This window comes from Propithecus coquereli, unplaced genomic scaffold (genome assembly GCF_000956105.1).
Source record: "Propithecus coquereli isolate 6110/MARCELLA unplaced genomic scaffold, Pcoq_1.0 Scaffold63, whole genome shotgun sequence".
Taxonomy (NCBI): domain Eukaryota; kingdom Metazoa; phylum Chordata; class Mammalia; order Primates; family Indriidae; genus Propithecus; species Propithecus coquereli.
The window spans coordinates 2,757,444-2,768,710 of NW_012152285.1; the positions used below are offsets into that span (position 1 = coordinate 2,757,444).

General features: G+C 40.3%; 1 protein-coding gene across 1 annotated transcript in view; it reads right to left on the minus strand.

Moving 5' to 3' along the window:
* The window catches only part of ASAH2 (N-acylsphingosine amidohydrolase (non-lysosomal ceramidase) 2), a 66,917-nt gene that overhangs the window by 50,973 nt on the left and 4,677 nt on the right, over positions 1–11,267 (minus strand). The window contains exons 2-5 of the mRNA XM_012659656.1: positions 10,935–11,095; positions 8,443–8,592; positions 2,310–2,486; positions 824–951 (exon numbers count right to left, since the gene is read on the minus strand). Coding sequence (XP_012515110.1) covers positions 824–951; positions 2,310–2,486; positions 8,443–8,592; positions 10,935–11,095 — 616 coding nt within the window. The remainder of the gene's footprint in view (positions 1–823; positions 952–2,309; positions 2,487–8,442; positions 8,593–10,934; positions 11,096–11,267) is intronic.

Consider the following 11,267-nt stretch of genomic DNA (forward strand, 5'->3'; position numbering starts at 1 on the left):
AAAACGCTTTGTCTTTGAAATTTCTACTCATATCAAATTTTAATGGAATTTCTTAAAAAGAGCAGGGAATATGCAAAATCAAAAATATTCAAGACCCACAACTTAAGTGTTCTTTTATGTCTTTTCAAAGTAAAACAGATTATATTTTCTAAAAATCAACACCTTTGAAAGCTATTGAAAAATATGCAGACAAATGTAAAATGTCAAATGGGCAAGTTAAATTATTTTATACTGCTATAGTAACCAAGTACTTCTGTCACAAACCTAGTTAGTGACTTAAAAAAAGATTTTAAAAAAGAAGACAAAATAATCATCTCCCTTAGTTGTTCCATTCAATTATGTGGGTTTCATTTCTTACTCTTCCGTCTGTTGTTTATTTTTTTATTTTTTCTGTCTTTCCATTCTCTCGTGGACTAAGATCATTTCTTCTGCATAACACATAAAAGAGCTATTCATTAAATTTAAAAAAATGTGTTATGTACATTTTTATCTCCATTTTACCAATAAAAAAGCTGAGAGCCAATAAATTAAGGTAAGTAAATCACTAAAGGTCACATGACTAGGAAGTGATAAAATGAAGATGAGAGCACCGTTGTGCCTGATACCAAAGCCCAGGGTCCTTCAGATATCTACCTTGGCTCCCATACCCAACAAAGTGGAAAGATACAGTCACTTTTTGTTTCTACTTGTCTTAGGGTATAAGCACGTTTTCAAAATAGTTTAGCTTTAATATTCTCCTAGGATCTCATCACATTCATCAAGTAACAACCCTGTACTTAGATTTCTGTTGCTATTCCCTAAAGGAAACACGATTCCTTCTCACCTTGCTCTCTCTGATTGAGGATTCTGAAGGTAAGAATAAGGGCTTCGGTTGATCTGCGCACCATCCACATTTCCTTTATTGATGAAGATTTTGCCTGGTTTCATATTTGTGTGTGCTATCTCAATGCTCTGAAGGTTAAAAAAAAAAAAAAAAGAGTCATAAGCTTAGAAATCCTGGTGGGGATAATGACTTAGTCAATATAAACAGAAGAGCCCTGTGGACAACTTCCTTTGTCTCTAACATGTGGGCACAATGGGACAAAAGCTGGAGAACCACATGGCTGGTGCCATTCAGGAGGCAAACAGAAATGGCTCTCAAGGTTGAGACAGAGGAAATGCTATTATGCACATGCACCGCCTGAGCTGACAACGAGCCCCACCTCCTTGTCTCTCGAGACTGCGAAGTCAGGCAGAAGCTGCCATTTCAGACGACCAAAATGGGAGACTTGACTTTTACCACTACACTAGAACATGATTGGTTAACATGTGAGTGTTCCCACTTCCCTCCCCTCTCCATCCCACCACCCTCTAAGGCAGAGTTTTTCCAACCTTTTTTACTAAGAGCCATAGTGAGAGATACAGTTTTCATCATAACTTAAGACACATCAACATATACATTCTAAAACAAAAGTTCATAAAGCAAACTATACCCTTACTATGTGTTGTGCACTATGATAGTTTACAATTGATTTTATTAGAGGTCTTTTTTTATTTAATGCTTTTTGTGACCCATGAAATTGATTTCATAAGCCATTAATACATTGCAAGCCACAGTTTAAAAAAACTCTGTTGTAAAGAAATTTGCCTTTGCCAGCTGGATCCCTGAATTTTGGGGGTGACTTTGTGAGAAAAAAATGGAGAAAGAATAAACCTGGAAGGCAACAAAATGAAGACAAATATTAGCAAGGATTCTATGCAGGAAAATAGTAATCTGGAAGACAGGAGGGAGGAGACTGCAAGCTACCCGCACCAGGAATGGGAGAGAAGTTTGAGGGTATTTGCTAGGAGCACCAGGGAGGTCTGGAGCTGCTATAGAGGACTTGAGAAATGAGGGTGTATGTGTATAAAGTAGATCCTCTTTGCTCTTCAGGATATACCAAAAAAAAAAAAAAAAAAGAATTAGAATTATTTGTAATTACATTTGACGCCTTGATGGGTTCCTTCTTGTGTGACTTTGTGCAGAGAACAGACCATGAGGGGCCCTGTAGTTTATGAGGAACCCCAAAGCAAAATGTTTTCTGTCTCTTTAGATGACTCTATGGGGCTTACTGCCATAGAACCCTCCTCTTCCAATCAATCAGTGCCTCAGGCCTCACAGCCCATATCAGGACCAGAAGCTCAAAAAGAGTCAGGGAGGAGAAAGAAAGGAAAGTGCCAAGACTGTGCTCAGCCCAAATCCTATAGAGACCCTCCATAGCACACAAACCACTCCCCAAACCCCTGTAAGCCATGGGAACGAACAGCTGCCTCTGGGGCTTTCTGCCTACCTTCATGATACCAGTGACCATGTACTCAAAAGTTCGATTGCTAAATCCTTCACTGGCAATGACAAAGACAGTGTACTGGAAATATCCTGCTGGACCCGAGTGTGTGTGAGTGCCACTCAGGATGACGTTGTCTCTTCTGTACAGGGAGCCGTATTTACTCTGTAGTCTGTCCAGGACCTTCAAAAAAAATCAAACCAAGATAAGGGATAACATAGGAGCTCAGCATGAGAACAGGCTCTGATGAGTGCAATCACTGATCTGTACCAATGACATCCCTTTCCAGTGGCCCTTCACTCTGTGTTGGAGTATATCATCATAGTAACAACAACAAAATAATGATAGCAATGCTAACATTTTATAGATTCTTGCTATGTGCTAGCACAACACTAGGCATGTTATATACGTTATGTCATTTAAAAATCTTTATAACAACATCAAGAGATAGGTATTGCTAACCTCATTTTTCAGCTGAGAATATTGAAGTGTACAGAAGTTAAATAATTTGCCCGTTAATCTAATAAGTAGCAGAACCAGACTCCAGATCCAAGTCTCTCAAATCACAGAACCAGTACTCTTCCTTGTTCATCATTCACCCATTGTATTAATATTCAGACACATGCTAAGCACAAGGAGTATATGAAGCTCTTACCCTGAAGATTTCTGTATTCTAATGAAGGAGAAAGATAATAAACAAATAAATATATAATATTAAATCACATAGCAGTAAATACTATGAAGAAAAACATTGCTGGGTAAGGAAAAAGAGAGTGATGGGTGTTAGTGAGTCACGAGTTTTTTGAAGAGGGGCTGTCTTTCAGCAGAGGCTTAAATGAATAAAGCAAGCTGGTTGTGCAATATCTGAGGGAAAAGCATCCCAGGCATGGTGAATAGACAATGCAAAGGCCTCTTAGCTATTCTATTGCCTCACTTCCCAAGATAAAGAATTTGATATTCCCTGAAACAGACTCTTACGCTTATTAGTCTAAGGAAAGCCATTCATTATGATGGAAGAACACCCCAGTAATGTGGATGAGAACCATCTTGTGAGCACTAACTTGCTAGCCATGTGGGTGAGCAACCTAAGAAGGAGATTCTCCAGCCTCAGTCAAGCCTTGAAACAACTGCAGCCCTAGCCAACGTCTGAGTGCCATGTCACGACACAGAAATGATGATGTATGGCTCCTGTTGTAAAACAAGTCAGAATTGCAGAACCCAGCCACTCTGGGATTCCTGACCCACAGAAAACATGAGCAACGATACATGATTATTGTTACTTTAAGCCATTAAGTTTTTGGATGATTTTTCCTACAGCAGTAAATGTTCATTGAATTAGTGAATCAATGAATATCCAAATTCACGGCTAGTGTCTTTGTATAGTGCACACACATCAAGAAAGTAACAGAGAGAAAATTAATGATGTTGCTGAGGACCTGTTTTGGATTATGCTTTAATTAGATGCAACCTGAAGTTTGGTATTATTGTGGCTTGTTTGTGAAAGATCATTAAAATGAACCAGCAAAAATGCCAAATCCAAAGCAATCATTGCAATGTTCACCTGGAGTATGGCATAAACAGTCATTGATCACTATCTCTCTGAAGGAAAAAAAAAAGCCCTCATTTGTATTGTTTGCCAACTTCTGTGGTGTAAATACCCACCCCATGTTCAATTTCAAGCTACCAAAAGCTTAACAGCCATTCGCAACATTCCTGAATATCTAACAATGAGCTCTCATGAGCTGGCACAAGCCAGTTCCAGCACACCACTGGGACATCGGGGAATAGCAGCTTATGTGCTATGTACTTAACATACATAAAGATAATCATTGAACCTCTTCTATTTTAGCTGAAGAGCTACACCACCCTCATTCCAGTCATGTGGTCATTGAAGCAGGAAGAAGATTTTGCAAACCGTCTTGCCTTATTACCCCCTCCATGCCCCAGAGACTGACTGTTAGGTTACCATCCCACACCAAACAATCCTGTGATACAAGGAGAATATGGAAGGAGAATATGATATAATCGGACTAACATCTCTCTGTGTCCATTTGGTCCTAACTCCAGCCCCCAAAGCCTCATCACTTCCACCTCTTCTTCCACACAGTAACTACCACACTCACGAAGGAGAAATGCGTATAAAGAGAAGGGGAAATGATCAGTGAAGGGACACCATGAAAACTGAACTAAAGTCAAAAGCTGATGTTCTTACAATTCTGCAACTAAGATAGGAAGGTAGTGGAGAAAAAGAACTGCAAATCAACTTTAAAGCTCCCCTAACCGCCCCCCCAATTTTATTCCTAAAGAACCATAACATGAGGATTTTAGAATTAAATGCATTTCTTCGTGTCTATTCAACAATCAAGTTCTTAAAAAGACAGTAATTATGAGTCTTGAATTTTTTAAACAACAAAAAGACTATAAACAGCACACATAAATTTTATTTTAAATCACAATCTCTGATAGGAAACCAGACACATGAGACTTCTAGGAAAAAGAAAAGAAAAAGAAATTAAAACCCCAATCATGTAACAATGCCTGCAAATAGGCATTATAAATAGCATGTTTACCACTTCATGGAAGGAGGGATATTTTAAGACAGAACAAAGCAGTTACATTAATGTCTATAGCTCAGTTCTTTGTCTTCTGTTTCCATTCCATTTCCTGTTGCTGACACTCCTGGGAGCATGACACAGAGAGAGTTAGAAAGTCATTCTGTTTTCCTGCCCTGCTTCACTGCACAGAGCTCTTCCCTAATCTTCATTAGATGCTGGAATTTCATCAATCCTAAAGCTGAGTCTGAGAACCTACATAAAACCAGGTGTTATAAATAAGCTTAATGTCACTTATTTAGCTGCATTTATTTTTCATACCTTCCCTTGGGTGAACTTGGGATAACTAAGTGGGTTCATTCAAACTCTTTCCCACTGGGCCTCAGATTACACGGGGAAGTGAAACTAGGAAGAGACAGTTAAGTGGTGCCCACTATGGCCTTGATATCATCAACAAACCAACACATTAAACTCCTCTCCTGTCTCTACTCCACCCCCAAAGTCCACCTTTTGACTCTTCGATTTCTGCTAATGACCCTACAATGGTAGGGTCCTAACCAGAACCATCTCTGATTCCTCAGAAAAGCAGTGTAGTGCAGTAATAATGAGCATGGACTCTGGCATGAAAGTACTTACTTAAGTTTGAATACCAGCTCTGACAGTACCTAGTTGTGCAACCTTGGATAAGTGACTTGGTCCTCTGAAACTTGGTTTCCCAAGCTCTCAAATGACATGATAATAGTACTTTCCTCATAGAGTTGCTTGAAGGATTAAATAAGTTAATATTAATATATATAAGGTACTTGGAACAGTGCCTGGCACATCATGAGTACTATGTGTTAGCTTTTATGTCTATTCATCTGCAAATCTCATTAGCATTTAATTTCATCTCCTATCCCCATGTAGCCTCCCTGCCATCCCATTAAGACCTTAGTGCCAGCCTCACATCATACAGGGGAAATTGTCAGGCAAAGTAAAAAAAACACTTCTGGCAAACTTAGCTTCCCTGTTTTGTTCTTTCAGCCTTCCAAAACCTTGTAAAATTCCCCTGTATAAAATCCCCTCTGTTTGAAATACCTGGTAGGATTACTGCTTTCCTGACTAACCCTCACCAATAAAGCCTCAATATCAATTTAAAGAACCTGCTAACTTGTGTCCTCACCTCTAGTTCCCCTCTATTCCAATCTATATCAAGCATCACTGTCTGATTAACCATCCTAAAACAAAACTGTGTTTATATCACTCCACCACTAGAAAGTTTTCTAAGACTCCACATCACTCACAGAATCAAAAAACAATTATGACCAACACACCTTCCAGGTACATCTCCAGCTCTGCCTCTGTATGTCCAAATAGAACTCCTCTGTTCCCTCAAAACAGAGTCTACATCCCTCCCTTCCACTTCTCTGGGTTCATGCTGTTCCCTCCATCTGATCTCTCTCCCTCCCCATTTCAACCAGTCAAAATTCTGCTCACTCGAGTGTTGTTTCCTCTGTGAAAATGTTTTCCTAATTTCCACTTCCTGAATCCCCTTGCAATGGTCTTAAAAGACTATATGTCCACAAATTCTCCGGCACTGCTCCCTTCAAGAGGTAAAGCTTAAACGTCCACCCTTGAATGTGAGCTGGACTCAGTGACTTGCTTAATGAATAGAACAGGGTGAAAGTAATGGTGTGTAACTTTGGAACCTGGGTCATAAGGCACTGTGATTTCCTCCTTGCTCATTATCTTGGCCACCTACTCTGAGGGAATCCAGCTGCTACGTCATGAGAATAGAAAGAGGGAGGAACTGAGACCTTCTGCCAACAGCCATGTTGCATGAACCATCTTGGAAGTTGATCTTCCAGTCAAGTCAAGCCTTCAGATGGCTGCATTCTAGCTGCAAGACAACCTAAGCCACCCAGCCAAGCCAATCCTGAATTCCTGACCCACAGACCATGTGAGATACTAAGGGTTTGTTGTTTTAGGCTACTATATTTGGGGATAATTTCTTACACAGTAATAGATTATTAATACACCATTGTACTTTACTCCAGTGAATGACAGCTGTCTGTGAAATTCTGTTCTAGGCCTTTCTTCTATCCACCAACTAGATAATGACTTTATGGAGACATGGACTGTGACTCACTTAGCTATGTGTCCTCTGAAGTGACTAGAAAAGTACCTTACAAAAAGCAGGTGGTCAATACATTTTTCCCTCTAAGAATAGAATAATGTCACTTTTAAGAATGTGGGCTCTGGGATTCAACATACCTGAGTTCAGAATGCAGCTCTACCATTTGCTAACTGTGTGAATGTTGGAAAGTTACTTACCTTCTCTAAGACTCAGTTTCCTCATCCATAAAATGGGGGTAACGGAGCCATCTCCTAGTTTTGTTGTAATTGTAATCGCAGGAGTGGGGAAGACACTTAATCTCCTGCTCCTCATTCTCCACAGATGGGAGAGGCTTCTATTCCACTCCACTCCCCAAGAGGAAGAGATGTTGGAGTGATGCCTCTGGGCCACCTCGTCACCCCTCACACTGGCTTCTTCACACAGCGGAAGGAGCAAAGTATTTAATAGGTGAGGCTGACAGAACCTGACATTGCATGATTGACACTTCCGGTCATTGTTTCAGTCACTGCTCCAGCCTCTCCTCTTTCTCACATTCGGGAATACGTGAGTAGACATTAACAGAGAACATTCTGCCTTTGTGACTTTAACCCATGCAGAAAATATAACTGGGTCAGCGCTTAGAAATTGGCTTAGAGAGAGAGAATTGGAAATCCATGTCTATCACTCTATTTTTCTCTTCTCCTCCCCTTCCTCCTCTTCCTCCTCCTCTTCTCTCTCTCCCTCTTTCCCCCTCCCATTCTCTCCTCCACCTCCCCCTCCCTCTCTTTCTCTTTCTCTTCCTGTTAAGGCCTCAGGCAGCCCAGGACCCTCCGGGCACCTTTCTGCTAAGTTCAACTGTCTCCATAGGTGGGTAACAAGATCTAAATTCAGGGAAAATCATAGAAAAGCCTACCATTTTTTACAATACGGTTTAACTATTAAGAGAGCTGATGTTACATTCTTTTTAAATTTTTGTTGCAGAAATTTTTAAACCCATACAAAAACAATGAGGGTAATATAATGAACCCCCATGTGCCTAACACCCAGCTTGTACAATTAGCAATTCATGGTCAACCTCATGTCAGGGCTGCATTTTAATTGTCATCTGATGCCTTGCATCTATTCTCAATTGTCTGAGAACTTGACAGAGGGGTTAGTGGTTTATTGACTCTCTCCAGCTTCTAACAAGGAGGATTAAATGAGAGAATATATTGAAAGTCACCTGGAACATAATAAGCTTTCAAAAAAACATTAGCATTAATAATGATGATGAGCCATCAGCAGAACTGAAAGCAAGTTTGGACCAAGATAACTTAGACTGAAATAGTAAGGATCATTCTTGTAACATTGTCTGCCAGTGTGTCAAGAACTTATAATGCTAAAGGTAGTAGAAACCTACTGGATGAGAAACCAGGAGGGCTTAGTTTCTGTCACATTCACCCACAGACTTTCCTTTAGACTGTGTAATTTCTTTCTCCCCTCAATCACTTACCTCCAGCCTGAGCCTTTGGGATACCATGCCTATGTCGATGCTGACAAACAATATTCGATTTGACCCATCAGGTTCTGCCATGATGAAAGCACGACTGTATAGCCTCGTGAGGATGCCCTGTGCATTCTGGCCACTTTTACCATAGCCCATCTAAAAAGGAAGAGAGAGTCAGAGCCATTCTGTCTCACTCCCCTGCTCCCAGAAACCAGGCACAAACCCATAAGTATAGACTGCTTCAGACAACCCCATTAAAAAGTGGGCAAAGGACATGAACACAAACTTTTCAAAAGAAGATAGACTAGCTGCCAACAAACATATGAAAACATGTTCAACATCTCCAATCATCAGAGAAATGCAAATCAAAACCACAATGAGATGTCACTTAACTCCAGTGAGAATGGCTTTTGTCAAAAAATACCGAAACGACAAATATTGGCATGGATGTGGAGAGATAGGAACACTCATACACTGCTGATGGGACTGCAAACTAGTACAACCTCTGTGGAAAGTAATGGAGATACCTCAAAAAGCTAAAAGTAAGACTACCATTCGATCCAGCAATTCCACTACTAGGCATCTATCCAAAGGAAAAAAAGACATTCTATAATAAAGACATCTTCACTTGAATGTTTATAGCAGCACAATTCACAATTGCAAAGATGTGGAAACAACCCAAGTGCCCATCAATACCTGAGTTGATTAATAAAATGTGGTGTATGTATACCATGGAGTTCTACTCAGCCACTGGTGATCTAGCACCTCTTGTATTATCCTAGTTGGAGCTGGAGCCCATTCTACTAAGTGAAGTATCACAAGAATGAAAACACAAGCCCCACATGTACTCACCATCAAATTGCTATTAACACTTATGTACACATATGGAAGTTACATTCATCGGTGTCAGACAGATGGGAGTGGGGAGGAGAGGATGGCTATATACACACCTAATGAGTGCAGTGAGCACTGTCTGGGACATGGGCACGCTTGTAGCTCTGACTGGGGCAGTGCAAAGGCAATATATGTAACTTAAACATTTGTACCCCCATAATATGCTGAAATAAAATAATGATAATAATTTTAAAAAGAACAGACTGCTTCAGAAAGACAAAGAAAAGAAAATCCATATGACACTATGGCTCTGAGTGAGATAATATATGTGTTTTCAAGAATTAAAAAAAAGAAGAAAAAGAAAGCCAAAAGCATAAAAGAGGCTTTAATCTTCTGTGCAGAAAACTGTAAAGGCAAAGTATCGATCATGCTGTCAGAAGCTATTCCCTGGCCCATGGACAAGGAAGGAGCTGGTGTGGCTCTGGAACCCCATTACTATACCAGAGACCTTTCGAGACCTTTCTGGTTTCTGGAATGAAATCCTTTCTCCTGCTGTCTAAGGTACTGGAGAAGAAAATATTTCCCCTACCTCCACCCCACATTGCCCAGGAACATTCTGAGAATTGAAGGCCTTCTCAGGTTGGCTGTTTAGTGTGTGGTTGTGTTTTCTGAAGAAAATGGTGTCTTTATAATTAAGTAATCTCTACTGAGGGTATCTCACCCTGGCTTTCACCGTAGTATCACTCCCTAAGCCAAGTCAGACCACTGCCCTTATCCCAAGCCCCTTCTCTTGCTGTGTCATAAAACCCTCCCACAAAAACGACACCCGGGTATTGAGACTGGCCCCTCTATTGTTTGCATGACCCCTCCTGAGAGTGTCCATTCAGGGTTCACAGGGTGTCCAGGGTCACTGAACAAGCAGCTGGAAATAATTCCTAGAATCTAAAGATTATTTGGCAGGACAGAGCGAATTCCATCAGACAACTTCATGCTCTGGTTTCCTAGGGAAGGGTCGACATAAATGGATATTTCCACTGTCATAGCCAAGAAGTTGCCATAGCAGTCAATAGGCCACACCTGACACATAGATGTGTTTTATTTGGCTTACACAATGTTGGTCCATACTAGGTTTCCAGTTGTAACTAGAATTGCCCTACATTTTTGAAGTGAGAGATTTAAATCTTCTAATGTTCAGTCCATAGATTTTCTGACTTCTCTTGAAAAAAACTTCAAGACACAGCAGTAATCAGTTAGAGCCGTATGCTTTATTTTTACTTTTTAAAATTTTTTTACCAACATTTCCTACGGCCCCCGCCCCCATCCCACACCACGCAAACTGCAGATTCACTAGACATTTATCATTTTGACACTGGCCTGATTCAGTCTCTCATGGTACCTGCCCACCCCCTGTAGTATTTAAGTTTGCTGGCTCTGCCACTGCTGTTTATAAAAAATGGTCAATTGACTTTACAAGGGATCTGTGATAGAATAAAAGTTTCCTCCTTCCTTCTAGTATGATAATCCATAGTGTTAAACAGAAGCAAAGTCAGTGAAAAAGCTAGAAGAAAAAGATGATGACATAATAATCAGGAATGAATGCAGGATGCAAAATAATAAAAATTACTTGTTTCATGGTCTCCTTAAGGAGCCCATCATTTACTTACCAAATTGATATCTGCTACTTGTCCTGTGCAGTCAGCTCGTCCAACACCAATGTGATAACCACTGAAGTTCTGAAACAGAGGTGGCTCCGGAGAGCGTGTCACTGAGGAAGCATGGGTGGCCGTGGGGCCCTGGGTGGTTGGAGAAATATGGCTTCCTGAATCTAAAACAGAGTAAGATTTTTGAGAAACAAGATTTCAGCCCACTTATTTGTCAGCATCAATCAGAATACAGTACATAGGATGGGGTTCCTAAAGGAAAAGTCTCTGTATATTTTCTTATATATAAGATATACAGTGAGATATATGTTAGAAACCTGTTTGAAATCATAATCC